The 16,215-nt window shown below is 43.9% G+C and overlaps 2 protein-coding genes across 2 annotated transcripts; one reads left to right on the forward strand and one right to left on the reverse strand.

Annotated features, from left to right (window-relative positions):
- The first annotated feature begins 1,053 nt into the window (after positions 1-1,053).
- Positions 1,054-4,737, forward strand: LOC133919685 (probable complex I intermediate-associated protein 30). Its single transcript, XM_062364159.1, has 7 exons — positions 1,054-1,497; positions 2,049-2,162; positions 2,959-3,021; positions 3,384-3,475; positions 3,934-4,014; positions 4,129-4,227; positions 4,307-4,737. The coding sequence occupies exons 1-7, from the start codon at positions 1,446-1,448 to the stop codon at positions 4,493-4,495; spliced, it is 690 nt and encodes a 229-aa protein (XP_062220143.1). The 5' UTR covers positions 1,054-1,445; the 3' UTR covers positions 4,496-4,737.
- A 9,035-nt stretch (positions 4,738-13,772) lies between these two features.
- LOC133919694 (protein S40-1-like) lies at positions 13,773-15,065 on the reverse strand. The gene has a single exon (XM_062364172.1). The coding sequence runs from the start codon at positions 14,802-14,804 to the stop codon at positions 14,499-14,501; it is 306 nt and encodes a 101-aa protein (XP_062220156.1). The 5' UTR covers positions 14,805-15,065; the 3' UTR covers positions 13,773-14,498.
- Positions 15,066-16,215: the final 1,150 nt, after the last annotated feature.

Raw genomic sequence — 16,215 nt, forward strand, 5'->3', positions numbered from 1 at the left:
TCCTTCCCAACTTGACTCACGATCAATTCACGCAACACCACATAAACTCCAAGCAAAACTAACACGCTAAAATAAGCATACCCATCTTCTGATAGCGCATCTAACCATCTATGTTATCTGAGCAATATCTTAACAACTTATGAACATCATCTTAATGTCATTATGCTAAATACTTTGCGCTGTCAATTTCATTATTCAAACCAATTTTTCATCACATGATCTCATAGTATATATACACTGTATATCTATTATATACCTAGGCACAATGTAGTTCACCTGTGCACACACCTCCAGTTATGATCTCAAAAGCAGTATAGTTACGATCCACAAGATATATCAGTTACTATAAATATATATGGTCGTAACTCGGATACCTTCTCTAGTCGTAATTATGTATTTTTTATCATATGATCGTAACTTGTTCACCTCTATACACACCCCTCAGTTACGATCCTAAAAGTAGTATAATTATGATCAACAATATATGTCAGTTACTACAAACATATATGGTCGCAACTCGGATACCTTCTCTGCTGTAATTATATATTTTTTATCATGTGATCGTAACTTAACTATATTTACATCGCAACTGACTATTTTATCAATTGCAACTAGTGAACTATAATATTACTAGACGCATAATAGACTCGTCGTGTGTATTGTGTGTGTATATATATATTCTTGCACCGTGTGTTGTGTGTTCACGTTTTAGCATCACTATGACGTCGTGCATTGTGTGTTGTGTGTGTATGTGTATATATACTACCTCTATTTTTAAATATATGTAGTCAAACTTTAGAAATTTTAATCACTAATATATACAAAACTATTAGGATTTAGCATATGAAAATGACAGTTATAAATTTATCATGAAAAATATTTTGACATCATCTAATTTTTATTAACTTTTATTAAAAAATAGTTATAAAAATAATGATCAAACGTGTTTATTAGAAACTATATCAATACCTTAAACGACAGGTAAAAGAGATCGAAGATAATATATGTTCAAGGGGAGACCCTCTCTCTCAATAAGCCATGGCCCAGTGCCCAGTGGGCTGAGGCCCGCCTGCGTTTGAGGTGACCGTGGCCTCCTCATATCGCATCTCCTTTTTTTCGTCAAATCTCCAGCGACCAGCGGTGAAGGAGGCGATAGTCGGCGGCGGCGAGTGAGCGCGGGGAGAAGGGGCGGCGGCCGGCTACGACTCTCGAGGAAGAGCGACGGCTGGGTCCGTGCTCGCGAGCCTCGCTCCAATCGAAGGTGGATCCGGGTTCGCCAGCCTCGTCACCTCGTATTCTTCTCTCGTAGTCGTCGCCCTCCTCCTCCTCCTCCTTCCTTCTACTGCTACTGGAAGTGCAGTTCCATCCGGACTCGGATAGAATTCTTCTTTTTGTTAGCGAAACGGAAGGGTTCGTGCCGAGGCCCACATTACCTTCCGCATCTGATGTCGAGGCTGCGAGCTCTGTGGCAAGCTTCCTTCAACGCCACCAAAAGAGGTAGCTCCCTCACACAAACCCCTCTGTTGTTGTGCTCGCCGCCTGCTGTTTGGTTCAATTCCTTGACAAAACCCATGTAATACTGCTCTTAGCTGTGTTTGCATAATCTTTGTGATGTTTACGGCCGTCCGAAATGATAGGCAGAAAAGGTCGATTTGAGGTTGGCACACGAAGATTAGTGCATTGTCGGGGTTTAGTATAAGAATTTTCTACTTTGAATTGTTAAAGTGTTGAGCTTATACACGAGATGAATATTGACATGCATATCTGCTCGATACTAATCCTGTTGAAGCTTCATTATAAATAGAATATAATGCCGATTCCATTCCAAAGGTACACTGCTTGGTATTTGTAACCCTTGGCTGGTCTACGACGTCCTATGCTGCTATTTAAGTTGATGTTGCTCACACATGTATGTTGAAATTCCTGTATCCAAGGAACTTCTAGACTTTCCTGCTTTAAGATGGATACATTCTTCCGGGGAATACATGGCCCCTTAATTATTTTGGCCTATTCTTTACTTTTTTCTTTCCTACATACCAAATTGGCAGCTCTTGTTTGGAATTCAGAAGATCTAATTCCACCAAGTGAAAGATACATCTTCAATTTCAATTCAAAAGATGAGCTGAAAAGATGGCACTTGTACTCGGATTCCGAGTATGGAGGTAATGCCTCATTTTGCTATTTTGCTTGTATAAATATGAACTGTTGCAGTTTCTCTGAATTACTAGAAGTCTGAAATCATAGAACAATTCATTTGTTGCGCTTTTGTGAATGCAAGATACTCATGGATGATTCATATTCTTCATGATGGTCTGGTACTGAAGGTCCTGCCTTGTTTTTGTTCCCAGAATATGTGAACAAGAATAGAAGATGCTATATTGACTTTGTGAAGTCTTACAGTACAAAAACGTATAGCAGTTGATTCCTGTCCTTGTAGGTTCCCAACATAATTCTAGGATAACCACTTTAAGTGTCATCTTAACCAAGATCTTCATAATCTATACTCCTTCCAAAGGATACAGGCTAGTATACTTTGTTGGAAACATTACCGTTCATCCATTCATGGAGCTCTCCCTTTGTTGCCTACCTTTTTTCCTTTCTTTTGCATCACCATAAATGTTTTGCAAAGGGCTATATCTTGCCAATTCATTATAGCTTCCTGTCCATATAGTGAGCTATATGGTGTATTATCTATTGCTAGTTGGGGATGTAGCTTGGTGAACCTTCCATCTTCTGTATACATGGGTTAAACATTACAACTTTACTTTATTGTTTATTGATACACTTGTACCATGGAATAATCATGTAACGGGCTTCTTTGCTCCTTTTGGAATTCGACAGCCTATTTTTTCTCTCCCATTGAAACATTCCCGGCATGCCACCTTTTGCTGCTAATACCAAGCTTCTTATTTGCATCTATACTCTGACATAATATGATTGAACAGAGTTGTTATCCAGGTTTGTCTTCTGCGTCGTTGGAGATAGCTGATGGCATCACTGGTGGAGATACTTCATTAACTGGTACTATAAGTTTGATGTTCTTAACATTTTCAGCTTGGATCATTTATTTTCATGGGAAGCTTGGTCCAATCCTCTGAAGCAAAGTTTACATTGTGATTCTGGTAGAAAAGAAAAAAAATGACATGCAATTTCTGTCACTTAAAGCTAGTATGAATGAACCTCATGAACCACGGAATGCTTTCTAGTGTTTTTTTCTTAGCATTTGTCTGAGCAAGTCTAATTTATTAGGGAATATCAGCTGATATCTTTGCTTTAATTATTGAATAGAAAACATACAAGTTCTGTATTCATTATTTCTTTAGACTGCCTCTTAAGCTTTGACAGTTTTTGCAACTGTATTTTGAACATGTGCATTATGAAAGGTGTCTTTTCTGGTAATCTTTCTTTGGATATGTCCGAGGAATCAACATGGAGAATCAGGCGTAGTGGTTTCTGTGGAATGCGATCGAAGAAGGTACAGTTCTTTGTTTTTGGGTGAGATTACGATTCTTACTTGGCTAGTTCGATGAAGGCTCTGACCATTTTAGCATCATTATGATGTGCATCACTGCACTGAGGGATCTAATTAGGTATAGAGTCCTCACAAATTCTTGTAAAATGTTGCGGTTAAAGCTCTTGAAAAGAGGTTGTCAGCTACTTAACCAAGAATAACAAATAGATGTGCTTTTAAAAAGCCTCCACAATGCTAAGTAGGCCATCAGAAGGACTTCATTTAGATCACCTTGTATTGTTCTTTAGAGCTTGGGGAATTCATATCCAGTGTCCTGGACTTTGATAAACAATGATTAGTTAAGATTTTCTTTAAACTCTACCAAATAATAAAGATGGCTGTTTTTCTTAAGTAGATGTGTGCTCGATAGTTGTAGAAGCTATTCTACAGACGAAAATCTTTCTTGTTATTCCCTATTTCAGTTTGATGGTTTCATCGATCTTGATGCATATGATACAATAGCAATGAAGCTAAAAGGGGATGGAAGATGCTACATATCTACTGTATGAATCCCCCTCCTGAGTCACCTTTGAATATTTGATGTTCATTCAATATCTGTTTTCCAAAAAAAAATGTTCAGTCAATAACATGGTGTGTAATCTGAATTTTAAATGCAGATATACACAGAGAATTGGGTGAATTCACCTGGACAAGAAGAAGATAACTCGTGGCAGGCTTTTGTGTACATACCCGAGGACGGATGGCAAATCTTGAAGGTTAGCTATAATTTACCACCATTCAAAATTGGAAATATATGAACTTTCGTACTGAAACACCAGTTTTCCTTTCTTTCAGATCCCTCTTGATAGTTATTTACCTACATGGAGAGGAAATGTGATCGAGGCAAAGTTGGAGATGAACCCTGCTCGTATCGTGGGCATGTCTCTCTCTGTAAATGCAGAAGGCGGTGTTCCTGGTGCTAAGACTGGGCCAGGTGATTTTAGGCTAGAGGTTGATTGGATCAAGGCACTGAGAACACTGTGACTTCCTCAAGTCAGTCTTATTTCAGGGTTTGAGTTTCTCATCGGCTTTTCCTTCTCTTTTTTCATCCACCTCTACAATAATTGAATGCCATCGGCGGCTAAAACCACGCTAGCAATCATACTGCAGATTGCCGGCTCCTGTATGCACTGTTAGATGCATGAAATATTTCTGTTTGTATCAGCAACCATGGAAGGCTGCTGCAGCTCAGCGCCAATGACTAATGAATTTCCTTTTTCCTTTGAGGTTTATGAATAGTAAATCTATATCTCCTGGACTCCTATAAATGGTAGGAGTTTGGTAAAACCGAACATCTTTGTTGTCTATTTAAGTTGATCAAATGATAATCGTGTAAAGATTTTTACTATTTCTCTTTTTAAAAACACATTTAAATTTTATATTAATTGTCTTTCGTATCTAGACATTTAATATTTGTCTTTTATATATTTTAAAAATATATTTAATTTTTTATTATTTGCTTTTCCTATCTAGAAGATCAATATTTTAAGCTGCCCGATTTGAACAGATGTTCTTCTTCTCGCTATTATCTGATCGGCTGATCCATTGAATCATCTTTCTGCGTTACCAATATTACCAGGTTGGGAATCAACTTATCGAACTGTTTGCATGTGTTACTGTTTGATATTTGCATTAGATGCGTGCGTTTTTTCCTTCTTCCCCCACATGCTACGAGGTGGCGAGGTCACCGCATTCGTCAGTTTTGCCCGAGGCAGGTGGCTGAGATCGCGCGCGCGGCCCGGGGGGCCAGACTGCAGCGCGAGCGGGCTTGGGGATGTCCACGGGCCGCGAGCGCTGATAACGCGGCTTCTCGTTGACTCCTCGCCGAGCCGGCGCCACGGATGTCGAGATGCAGCCCGGCGCGCTCGCCGTCGAGTCGTCGTCGCGGGGCGCCTGCGGTCACAGCACCTCGGACTCGTACAGCTCCTCGACACTTGCCATTGCGGTCGATCGATTCGCTCGTTTGCTCAGCTCCTGCTGCTTTCCGAGTCGTTCTGGATGCTCCGCGCTTTGGTTTAGGCGTCGCCTGGCTTGTGATGGACAAAAGGTTCCTTGCGCTGCGAATGGGATCCCAGTCCGGTATATAGGCGTTGGCTTGCGGCTGCACATATCGCGTAGCTTCCCACGTATGGCAGCCGCGCTGTGGAAGACCGGGCAGGATTACAAAAATGATGAAATGAGCCTAGTAAGTTCTGCCGGGGCTGAACCAGATATTCAAATCGCACACAGGCTCTCGGCCAGGGTCAATAAAAAGCTTTCGAATTTCGATCGATCGATCGGATCCAAACTTAGAAAGGTCTTTTTGAGTGTGGGGGATGTAGTATATATATTATTTTTCTCGGGAGAAGTATAAAAATAGCGTCTTTTGACTGCTCAAACATCACGTTAATTTGGCCGGCAGGTGGCTCGAAGCACCTCAACAGCTCTGCATGAATTCTGATGAGAAAAACTTGAGTAAATTATTGTTGTGTTGATTCCGTGATCCTATACGTCGGTATAGACCCAGATAGTTCGATCAGTAACCCCAGGTGTCGACGCGTCCTCTGTCATGCCTTTGGTCTTCTGTTGGGAAGCATATGTAATATTGGGAGCGTTACTACTACATAATGCTATATATTTGATGGGATAGCATAAATGATAAGACAGACGATTCTTAAAAAATAAACCCCGGGTGTATGCACATTGCAGACAAATCTGTTGAAAGAATCATCCCTAACATAACGCAAAACGATTAATCTTTAGAACCGTCTGTAATATATAATAACACTATATACATTTTTTCAATACCAGCCGACTGCAATGCATTTCTAGATGTTTTCTCAGGCTAGTCAGTTGTGTTATGTTAATGACAACAGTCAGATTTCTTAAGGAACCTACTGGAATATAAAGAATCAGGAAGCCGAGCATACAATGCCTCGCGCTATATGCGCGTGCAGGAGTAGGGTTTTCTTATCTCTCTCACTTCGCTCTCGAATCCACAACATGGCCTCCTCATCATCATCGTTGACCTACCCGCTTGCCGCTTCGCTGTTGCCACTTAGGTTGTTGACGCTCATGCTTTTGTCCGACCGTGATGAAGTGGCTGACACCAATTGGGCGACGGTTCTTTTCATCGATCTCGGGTACAACAATGAGTCCCGACGTCCAACGTCAAGCCAAGCACAGAGGAGGACTTGGACCCCAAGAAAGTGCTAGAGTCCGAGGAAGAGGAGTCAGAGCTCGAGGAAGAGGTGGATTTGGGCAACAGCGATGTCACCGACAAGCACGGGTACGATGAAGACTCTCAATCTTTTGCGTATCATGGAAGGGGGAGGAGTCTAAATCTATGGACATTAATGAACCACCATTGATGGATGTTGCAGATTGCCACGATCAGTTCGATTCAATATCCAAGTGGGCTTACAAATTTGATTAGAATTAGTTTATATTTGTTTTAATTACAGAAAAGAACTAACTTTTTTATGATCACAGAGGAGTCGTATGAAATGGATTGAAGTCAGAAATGGAACAAATCTTCGAAGGTTTAGATTGACGTCAGAAATGGAAGTCTTGAGCAGATCACTTAGCCCCATTCATCTTCAGTGCAAGGAAGACTCACTTCGGGGAAGGGAGGATTCCGAGTATTCTAGTAGTTCCTAGAGCGCCTATGGAGGACAATGAGGAGCCTGAGGAGGAGGGTCTCAAGGAGGAGCCCAAGGACGCATGGAGGAGGAACTTGAGGAGGAGAGTGATGACAATGATGGTGGGGATGATGACGATGAGGAGGAGGACTCCGATGACAATGACTATTGGGAGGAGCTTGATATCCCGCATTGGTCCTAGCTGATGTCGAACATGACAAGAACGACAAGGACACCTCGATCTCAAAGAGGAGGAAGCTGCAATAGATATATTGTTGGAGTTAATACATAGTAACATGCATGTTGTGCATGCAATAGATAAACAATGTAGGTAGTGCAATGATACCGACCATATTTTGTCTTTTTGTTGGTTGTAATATTAACCAATATACAAAATATGTAATATTTCTCTAACTTATTAGCTTTGAAATATGCATTATGTATGTAATTATGGATAGTGGAATGCATGAGATCAATGCAGGTTTGAAAGATCGTAAAAAAGAAAGTATCAAAGGTATGGCAGTCAGTTCTCGAGAGAAAAATGATTGTGATGTTAGATGTCACAGTCGATTCTCATTAGTAACTGATTGTGATTTGTCCTTTTAGTGTTAGGATTTCATGGTCAGGATGGATATTATAGTCGGTTTTAACGAAGAATTGTCTATTTTTATTGAAACCTTATAAGTAGCCTAACTTTGCCTCCCATTTTTCAACTCCATTTCCTCCTAATTTTCATCTGGTTGCCCGGACTCCTGCATGGCCTCCACCTCGCCGCTCGATGTACTCCATTCTGCCTCCTCAATGGCGAGGGCTCATGCCTGCTAATTCTCGACAAGAACTAGGGCAGGCGGCGGCGGTGCGCATGCTAGCCACCTCGACAAAGGGTGCGGCAGCGCAGATCTGGTGCGATCGGATCCCCGGCAGGATGATGTGGTGGCACAACTTCAAGGTGACCATCATCCGTGCAGGAGTGGAAGACAGGACAGGGAAGAAGCCATCAACTGTGGCAACTTGTAGATTGACGACGATCGACGTTGGTTCCATTTGTTTATTTATTTTTTGTTTTTAGGCGTTTCGTCCTAGCAAACCATATGACGTTTCGCTAAATGGTCTGCTAGACAATTACTATTGCGTGAGGTGATGCATATGGATGTCACCCATATTGTTCTTACTGATTCGGTGTATCTGATATGTGATTTTATAGACAGCTAACAAATGTCGGCTATTAGAGAATCATCACAGACATTTTCTGATACACGGATGAGAAACCCTCTGGCATAAAGCTTTAGTAGTGCATGGAGCTTACTTTACTTTAATTATTAGCTCGTGTCTCATGAGAAGCAGTATATGTGTATTTCTATAGTGTGCGCTCTTAATTTAATTTGGGAGCTAGCTGTGTACGATGGCGTCATTTCCGTGCGGCCCTCCGGGGACCCTGCTAATTAGCGCAGTGCGTTAGAGGGCCGCTCGCGCTAAAACCGGACAGCAAATGACAAACGCGTGCCCTCCGTGTGAGCACACTAGACAACCATCAATTTTCCTTTTTTGGAAAAAAAATCCCTCTGTGACTTTTTAAAACTTTTATAAACAAACTTTTCTGTAAAAACTTTTAAGAAAAAAATTCTAGCTTAAAACTTTTGAGAAAAAAATTACACATGACTTAGGCTTGTGGGTTGTCATGGGCCATCACACGTGCTCGTGTGTAAAGACGTCCAAATGGGCCGTGCCTACTGGGCCGGCCCGAGGCACGGTACTGTAGGCACGGCCCAGGCACGGCACGGCCCGATTACCAACGGGCCGGGCCGGCACGGCACGACGCCACGGGCCGTGCCTGGGCCGAGCGCGCGGCACGACGGGCCGGCACGGCACGGCCCGGTCAAGTCGGGCCGGCACGGGCACGGCCCAGCCCGGCCCGGTTCGGCCCGACACTATTTTCTATTTTTTATTTATATTTTTAATTTTTTTAGCTATTTTTAAATATTTTTTTTTATCTATTTTTAAATATTTTTTATATTTTTATCTATTTTCTATATATATTTTTATGTATTTTTTTCATTTTTTTTTATATTTTTTTTATCTATTTCGGCCCGTCGGGCCAACCGGGCCGTCAGGCCGAAATCGTGCCTGGGCCGGCCCGGCACGGCACGGTCACCGACGGGCCGTGCCGTGGGCCGAGGGGAAGGCACGCGAGCCGGCACGACACGGCCCGTTACTGTAGATGAGCCGTTTGGGCCGTGCCGTAGCCGGGCCGTGCCGAGTCGGGCCCGTGCCGGGCCGGCACGAACGGCCCATTTGGCCATGTTTACTCGTGTGGTTTGCTACGGACCCATGCATCGTGCGTAAATAGGCTATCGCGGGCTTGCGGGCCCATGCATCATCCGTGAGCAACCGACACGCGCATCAAGAATTTTGCCCTTCGAGGATACGCGTGACATCGAGTCGGAATAACAGTAAATTATTACGAGCTGAGAAGGGTCCACGTATATGCACAAGACGCGTGTTTAAATCAGCAAAAATACCTGCATATCAAAAGGCGTGCGACGGAATATGCGCTCTCTGTTTTTTTAATTACCAACACCAGGTATAAGCTATAGTATCCGAATACACATCTAAACATATACCACATCCTACGCATATACAATCACATATATTTTAAAACACATATTAAATCTATAACCTATAGGTATACGCGTAATAAACATATTCACAAAGCCTCAGCGGAATATGCTCTTGAAACTAAGGTACACATGGCATGATTTGCCCGCGTATGGAAGCGCGACACGTTCCTCGTCGCCGTTGGCTTTTCCGGAATCCGGATCGGGAAAACGGACCGATGTGGCAGGTCAGTGATGGTTTATCGATAGCAGACAGAGCCATGTAGTCTATATATAAAAAAACAAGGAGCGTACGAGAGGCTTGGAGAGTCACCAGTTCACGCCACTCTCCAAGCTCACTGCACTTTCCAGGACTTCCTACAGCAAATTATTTCGTCCGAAAGGACTGATTGTTTCTACAGCATCCAACTTAGTAACTATTCAACATGCACTGTATATTCACCGGGCGAACATATGGAGTTACATATTTTTGGTCTCCTATAGAACGTTTTTTTTTTCGTTTACCGCTATGAACTAGCATTTGCTCTATGAAATTTAATTTCCACAATTTTTTTATAATGAAATCCATTAGCATATCAGTTTCTTCGGTTGCCCGGAAATAAAAAAATGGCCGAGACCACAAAAACCTGGAAATTTCAAAGTCACGGACTCACGGTTGTACTACTAATAATCAGAGGTGCCTTATCTATCATTGGGCAACGTAAACCAGGTTGATTGTTGAGTTTTGGATATGCAATATAGAGAAAAAAATGGGCTTCGTATGGTAAGTCAATGATTATTTCAGTAGTTTAGTGTAGGAACATGCGGCTGGGAGAATGAACAGGCGGAGCTAGCAGAGGCTGAAATCAAGAAATATTTTAGAGTGCATAATAATATATATAGTTTCCTGCCCTTGCCATTGTAGACAAGAAACCCCAACCTGCGTGCTCACGTTTCCGTCGGGCGCATACAACTAATCGGGATCCTGAGCAAATTGAAGTCAGCCATAGAAATGCTGTGTTGCACAGCCACAATCGGCCAGCAGAAGGGTGACACCTATACGTGCGCTCATCAGTTTCATGTAGACACCTCACACCTGTACTGGATGGGCAGAGAGGAACTAAGGATAAGACCATCTATAATAGATATTTTAAAATTTTATTCTATATAATATTATTATAGTATTTTTATTTTTTATTTCTAACGGTTACTTTATTTTTTATTATTTTCTCTTTCTTTTGAGCCCATAGTGAACAGTGTTGAAGGAGGAGAGAATCAACAAAGTTGGAGTATATCATCCTCTCTTCGCAACACTGTAGTAGTCGAAAATGATTCTACTGAAGCTTGTTTGTGAGGGCTAGGATCCCGTATCCGATACTATAGTACTAGATGATGATTTTGCTGGAGTTGGCCTAAGGGTTACTTTGATGAAAATAGGAAGTGGATTTCTAGTTTCTACATACACATCGATAGGGGAGAAGAAGATAAGGTTATATACGGTGGTCCGGTCCAATTGTGTATTAGGGAAAAAATTATTAATCTGCTTTGTTACTTGTGCTGAGGTGCATACTATGATATTAGTCATCTCGTAGCTGGAAATCTTATCAAGAGGTTTAATACAACATTTTCAAACTCTTCCTGCAAATAGTTTTCTTCTTTTTTTCAAACTTAATCTGCAGAGCAATAGACAAGAATAACTCAAGGCTTAACAGAGGGCTGATGAATAGTTTTTGGGCAACCATAGATGACCTTTGCCGGAATGAGTTAGACCTGCAGGGCCATAAATACACATGGACAAATGGCCAAGACATCCCTACCATGACACGAATCGATAGAATTTTCTGTTCCGGTGATTGGGACCTGCTCTTCCCCATAGCTACCCTGACAGCTGTGGCTTCCACTTTGTCCGACCATTGCCCGCTTGTTCTTCATGGCTATCTAGGATTTAAGAAGCATAAATAGGTTTGAAACCTTTTGGATGGTCATGCCTGCCTTTCAGGATGTTGTGTTGCATGCTTGGAACAGACCGATGAAGTCTGTTGATGCCTTAAGAGCTTTCCATATCAGACTTTCGCATACGGAAAAAGCACTCAAACACTGGAACAGAATCAACATTGGTAACATTAAACTACAAATGGAAATTGCTAAGTGGGCGTTGTGGTTGATTGATTTCATGTAGGAATCTAGGAATCTCATACCCATGGAGTTTCAGTTCAGGGACAGAGTTTGAAGCAAATTCATGGGCCTTGTTGCCATTCTGAGGATCAAAGCTCGGCAGCGTGCAAGACTGACTAGGATTAGAACAGCGGATGCAAACTCTAAGTTGTTCTACCTGTATGCAAATGGAAGGAGGAGGAAAAATCACATCCACCTTCTAAAAACAAGAACGGGCCTAGCAGTCACACATGAGGAGATCTTGCATTCCTCCCCGGTAAAGGTAAAGTGATTCCCGTGTGTATACCTTGGTCTTCCTTTACACCTACGCAAGCTTCGTAAGGTTGACTACCAACCTCTGATTGACAAGTTGGCTCGTAGATTACCTGGCTGGTAGGGAAAACATCTTACTAAGGCTGGAAGAATTGAGCTAACAAATTCAGTGCTAACATCGACTGTCATCTACCATGCCACGATTTTTAACCTCCCAAAATGGCTAATTAAGATGATCTACAAGATCCAAAAGCGCTTCATTTGGTTTGGTGCAAATGTTGGTGAGGGAAAAGGTTGCAACCTGGTAAATTGGGAAGTTATGTGTAGGCCAAAACACCTGGGTGGGGCTGGCATCCTAGATCTTAAGTGCTTCTGCAGGGCGTTTCACATGAGATGGCAATGGTACTCCTGGAGCGATCCTGCTCGGCCATGGAGCCCTTTCCCAATTCAGCTCAATGACCAAGAAAAGGAGTTGTTCACTGCTTCAACAAGTATACAGCTGGGAAATGGAAACAGGGCAAGGTTTTGGGATGATAAACGGAGTGGCCAACTCAGTCTAGCCCAATCGGCGTCAAATCTCTACAAAACTGCCAAACACAAGAAACGCTCTGTGAGCCAAGAAATATCCAATCATCAATGGATCACTGGCTTAGGACACATCCAGAACTTCTAGCAACTTAAGGAGTTTGTTGATGTATGGACTCTGCTTCAGGGGATCAATTTGCAACCGGGCATTCAAGACATGATAACCTGGCGTTGGTCTACCTCTGGCATATACGCAGCGAAATCGGCTTATGAAATTGAGTTCCTTGGTGCAAGTTTGCCATTCTGAGACACATTCTTCTGGAAGGCAAACACTGAGCCCAATATTAGATTCTTCACATGGACGGCCATGCATGGCAGGCTACTCATGGCGGATATCTTAGATTCGAGAGGCATGGAGAATGGGGTGGTGTGCACGTTGTGTTATCAAGAGCCACAAACTGCTGAACACCTTCTCCTCCACTGCTCATATGCTAAATTTCTAACTACCCAAATATGGTTGTGGTGTCAAACTGCAGGAATTGGGGTAGAACTGGTGCTGCATGAATCTCTCGTGGCTTGGCTTCATAGGGTTGCGGCGCATAGAACAAGCAAGGAGCACAATGCAACGATTGGGAAAATTCTATATGTTTGGTGGAACATTTGGAAAGAAAGAAATCAACGCGTCTCCGAGGAACGTGAAGAAAATCATGTGAAGGTGGAGCCCAGGACCATGGTGGAGATCAATAGCTGGAAATTGACTATGTCGAGCGAGGATTAGGTTCCCTATGCTTTAGTTCCATTGCTATTGTACTGACTTTTCTTTGCTATCAGCGTTTTTGCCTGTCTGTATTTCGTTTCTGTGGGCAGCTGCTAGCTGCCTAAACTGATTTCGGCTCTCTTTCCTTTCTAAAATGTAACGGCAGAACACCTGCCTCTTTGCTTTAAAAAAAAGAATAGTTTCCTTCTTGAAGGATAATGTTACAGGCTTTGAGAGATCTCTTTCCTTCTGAGTGAAAGTAATCTGTACATCTCCAAAGTTAATTCTCTTGGGTAAGGAACTAGAAAGAAATATGTGCGCCCTTTCTTCACAAAAGATGAACAAACATAATTTCCTTGGTTTTCATGTTCACCTCGTAGCTGAAGGGGCCAAGTTAATCTGAACCTATACAGCTTCCTTTCTTCCTACAAAATGGTCTTTACAATAAAACGTGAGCATGCATACATGCATTCGTGCAAGAACATTGCATGAGCTCATTCTAGTTATTCCACGCCCCCCGAGGAACCAGCTCGTCCCGGCAACTCACACCTGCAAAAGTGAACTCGAAACTGCTCCTCCAAGTGAAACGAGCGGGCATTTCTCACAAAAATTCTCAGAACTACTCGCGCATCTTCCTCGCCCTCCCGCTGGGCACGACGATCATCAAGGCCTTGTCCCTGTTGGCCCTCCGGTTGACGATAACATACAGCGGCACGGCATGGCGGCCGATGATGACGCTACCGCCACCGAACCGGGAGGCATGACTCGTGCGCCGATCTTGCTGAACCCGGCCTGTGCTTTTGCGCCTTTTGCACCATTGGCGCTCACCGTCCGGCGGGAAATGTCGAGGGGGTAAGAAGCTTTTTAAGTATGAACTGAGCATATCTTCTTGTGATGGAAAATGTCCAATCTCAATCTACGAAGGGAATTAACCAATCAGACAGTGATCCGAACGGTGCTATTCAACCGTCGGGACCTTGCATTCATGCTAATCAAGCGGGTTAACCAATGAGGTATACATCCGCGGATGGATGCATGCGTGGGCGCGCCACTATCCTACTAGGCTAACTCTCGATGAAGCCGGTCATGCGCAGGACGGAGTCGCGCACACGCCGCAGGTCCCGGCCCTTGAGCGTCCGGCCCTGCCCGGAGCATACCGAGAACGCCGCCCTCCGCCGCGCCAGCAGCACGTGCGGCGGCACCACCTCCCCGTCGTCGCCGGCCTGATCCTCCGCCTCCTGGCTCGCCTCCTGCTCGTCGGCCCGCGCGCCAGAGACCGCCGGGATCTCGATCGGTTCAGTGAACGGCCGGCGCTCCCGCTCCTGCGCCCACGCCGCGCACCTCGCGGACAGCACCGCGTTCTGCGACATCTCTCGCTGTGAAGCTGCGAGCTTGCAATGAGCTAGTGGTGAAATGTGATGGTTTTGCCCAAACCTTCCCGTCTGCCGCCCGGTGTGGCCCGAGATTTATAGGACGCGCGCGCGCGAACAAGCTGGGACGACTTGGCCCGGCGGCCACCTAGCTCGATCGCTAGCTACCCGTCCACTTACAGCTAGCTGCTAGCCAGGTTCCGTGTGGAGCTGCGCCTTGTGTGACAGATAAGTTTGCGGTTTCGAGCTTTGACGAGAAGGGGAGGAATAGTTCGGCCGGCCAGTGCCGTGGGGGAGGCATCAGGGCAAAACCATATTCCAACGTCCCTTCCCTTCCAATTCAGTATTTCAGTCCCGAAGCTAGCGCACATCGTTTGCTCTGATCGGTCGTCGTTCGGACGGTTGTGCGGCGGCACGAGTTTGGCAATCTTCGCGTGCTACCTCTTTGATGCTTTCGGGTGTGCTTTTGCACATCTTGCCCTTGTCCCCGCCACCTGTGCGAGTTTTTCCTGGCGCCAAGAAAGCTGATCGGGTCGCTTCTTAGGTTTGTTCATGCCGGATATGTTCGTGTTCGACCCCACGTGTGCGCATCTGAGTCCGTATATGCACGTTTGTGAACGACACTGACGTCCGGAGGAGGGCTTGCACGCGTGGCGCCATGGCGCAGATCATTGCTCTGTCGCTTGCTGAAGTCTCCTTTTTCGGATGTGCAGATTTTTTTTAATGGTATACATCAGTGGGCAATTGCACTTTCACATGCGACAAAGGATTAATAATGAAAATAATTATGAATTTATTGGAAATAAGGTAGCATACCAAACACGCAACTTTGTAATGAACATATTGATCGAGACAAAAAAACATCACACCCTGTCTTTAACGAACTTAACGTGCATCAGCTGGTAACTAAAGGGAAGCAAACACGTCAATGTCTAACACTGAAAAGCGAAAGCAAACGGGGCATGCTACATTGCTTTTGCTTGACTTGAGGGCCGGGGCCTATCAAAATTGCAAGCTAGTGCACTTCAACTTGGGATTATCCGGCCGGAAACGTGCATAGAGCTCGACGAAAATTGCAGAATGTTCTCACTGAAATACTTCGCGTATCCTTTTCTTTTTCCACCTCAAAACTGTATTGTCACATTGTTACATGTTATAATCCTACTAAAGATTCCAGAGTTCAGACCACATTGTCTTATCGATGGATGCTGTTAACACTAAAAGCTTTTAAACAAGCCATTGAAGGATCAATTGGGCATGCAGGATCCTGATGACGCAATCAGTTTTTGAAGAAAACTGAAGTTATTGCAGTTTTGGATAAACATGCAAAAACCTTCTGCTAGTAACACCATCGATGGTGCATGCACGCGCGCAGTGCCGTCATTTTCAATTGCTTAGCCATCTCCAACGG

Source organism: Phragmites australis, chromosome 1 (assembly GCF_958298935.1).
Source record: "Phragmites australis chromosome 1, lpPhrAust1.1, whole genome shotgun sequence".
Classification (NCBI taxonomy): Eukaryota; Viridiplantae; Streptophyta; class Magnoliopsida; order Poales; family Poaceae; genus Phragmites; species Phragmites australis.

Coding starts and splice junctions, on each gene's coding strand:
- LOC133919685 (XM_062364159.1), top strand. CDS start 1,446: ATGTCGAGGCTGCGAGCTCTGTGGCAAGCTTCCTTCAACGCCACCAAA. Junction 3,022..3,383: donor TGGAGATACTTCATTAACTG/GTACTATAAGTT, acceptor GCATTATGAAAG/GTGTCTTTTCTGGTAATCTT. Junction 4,228..4,306: donor ACGGATGGCAAATCTTGAAG/GTTAGCTATAAT, acceptor CCTTTCTTTCAG/ATCCCTCTTGATAGTTATTT.
- LOC133919694 (XM_062364172.1), bottom strand. CDS start 14,804: ATGTCGCAGAACGCGGTGCTGTCCGCGAGGTGCGCGGCGTGGGCGCAG.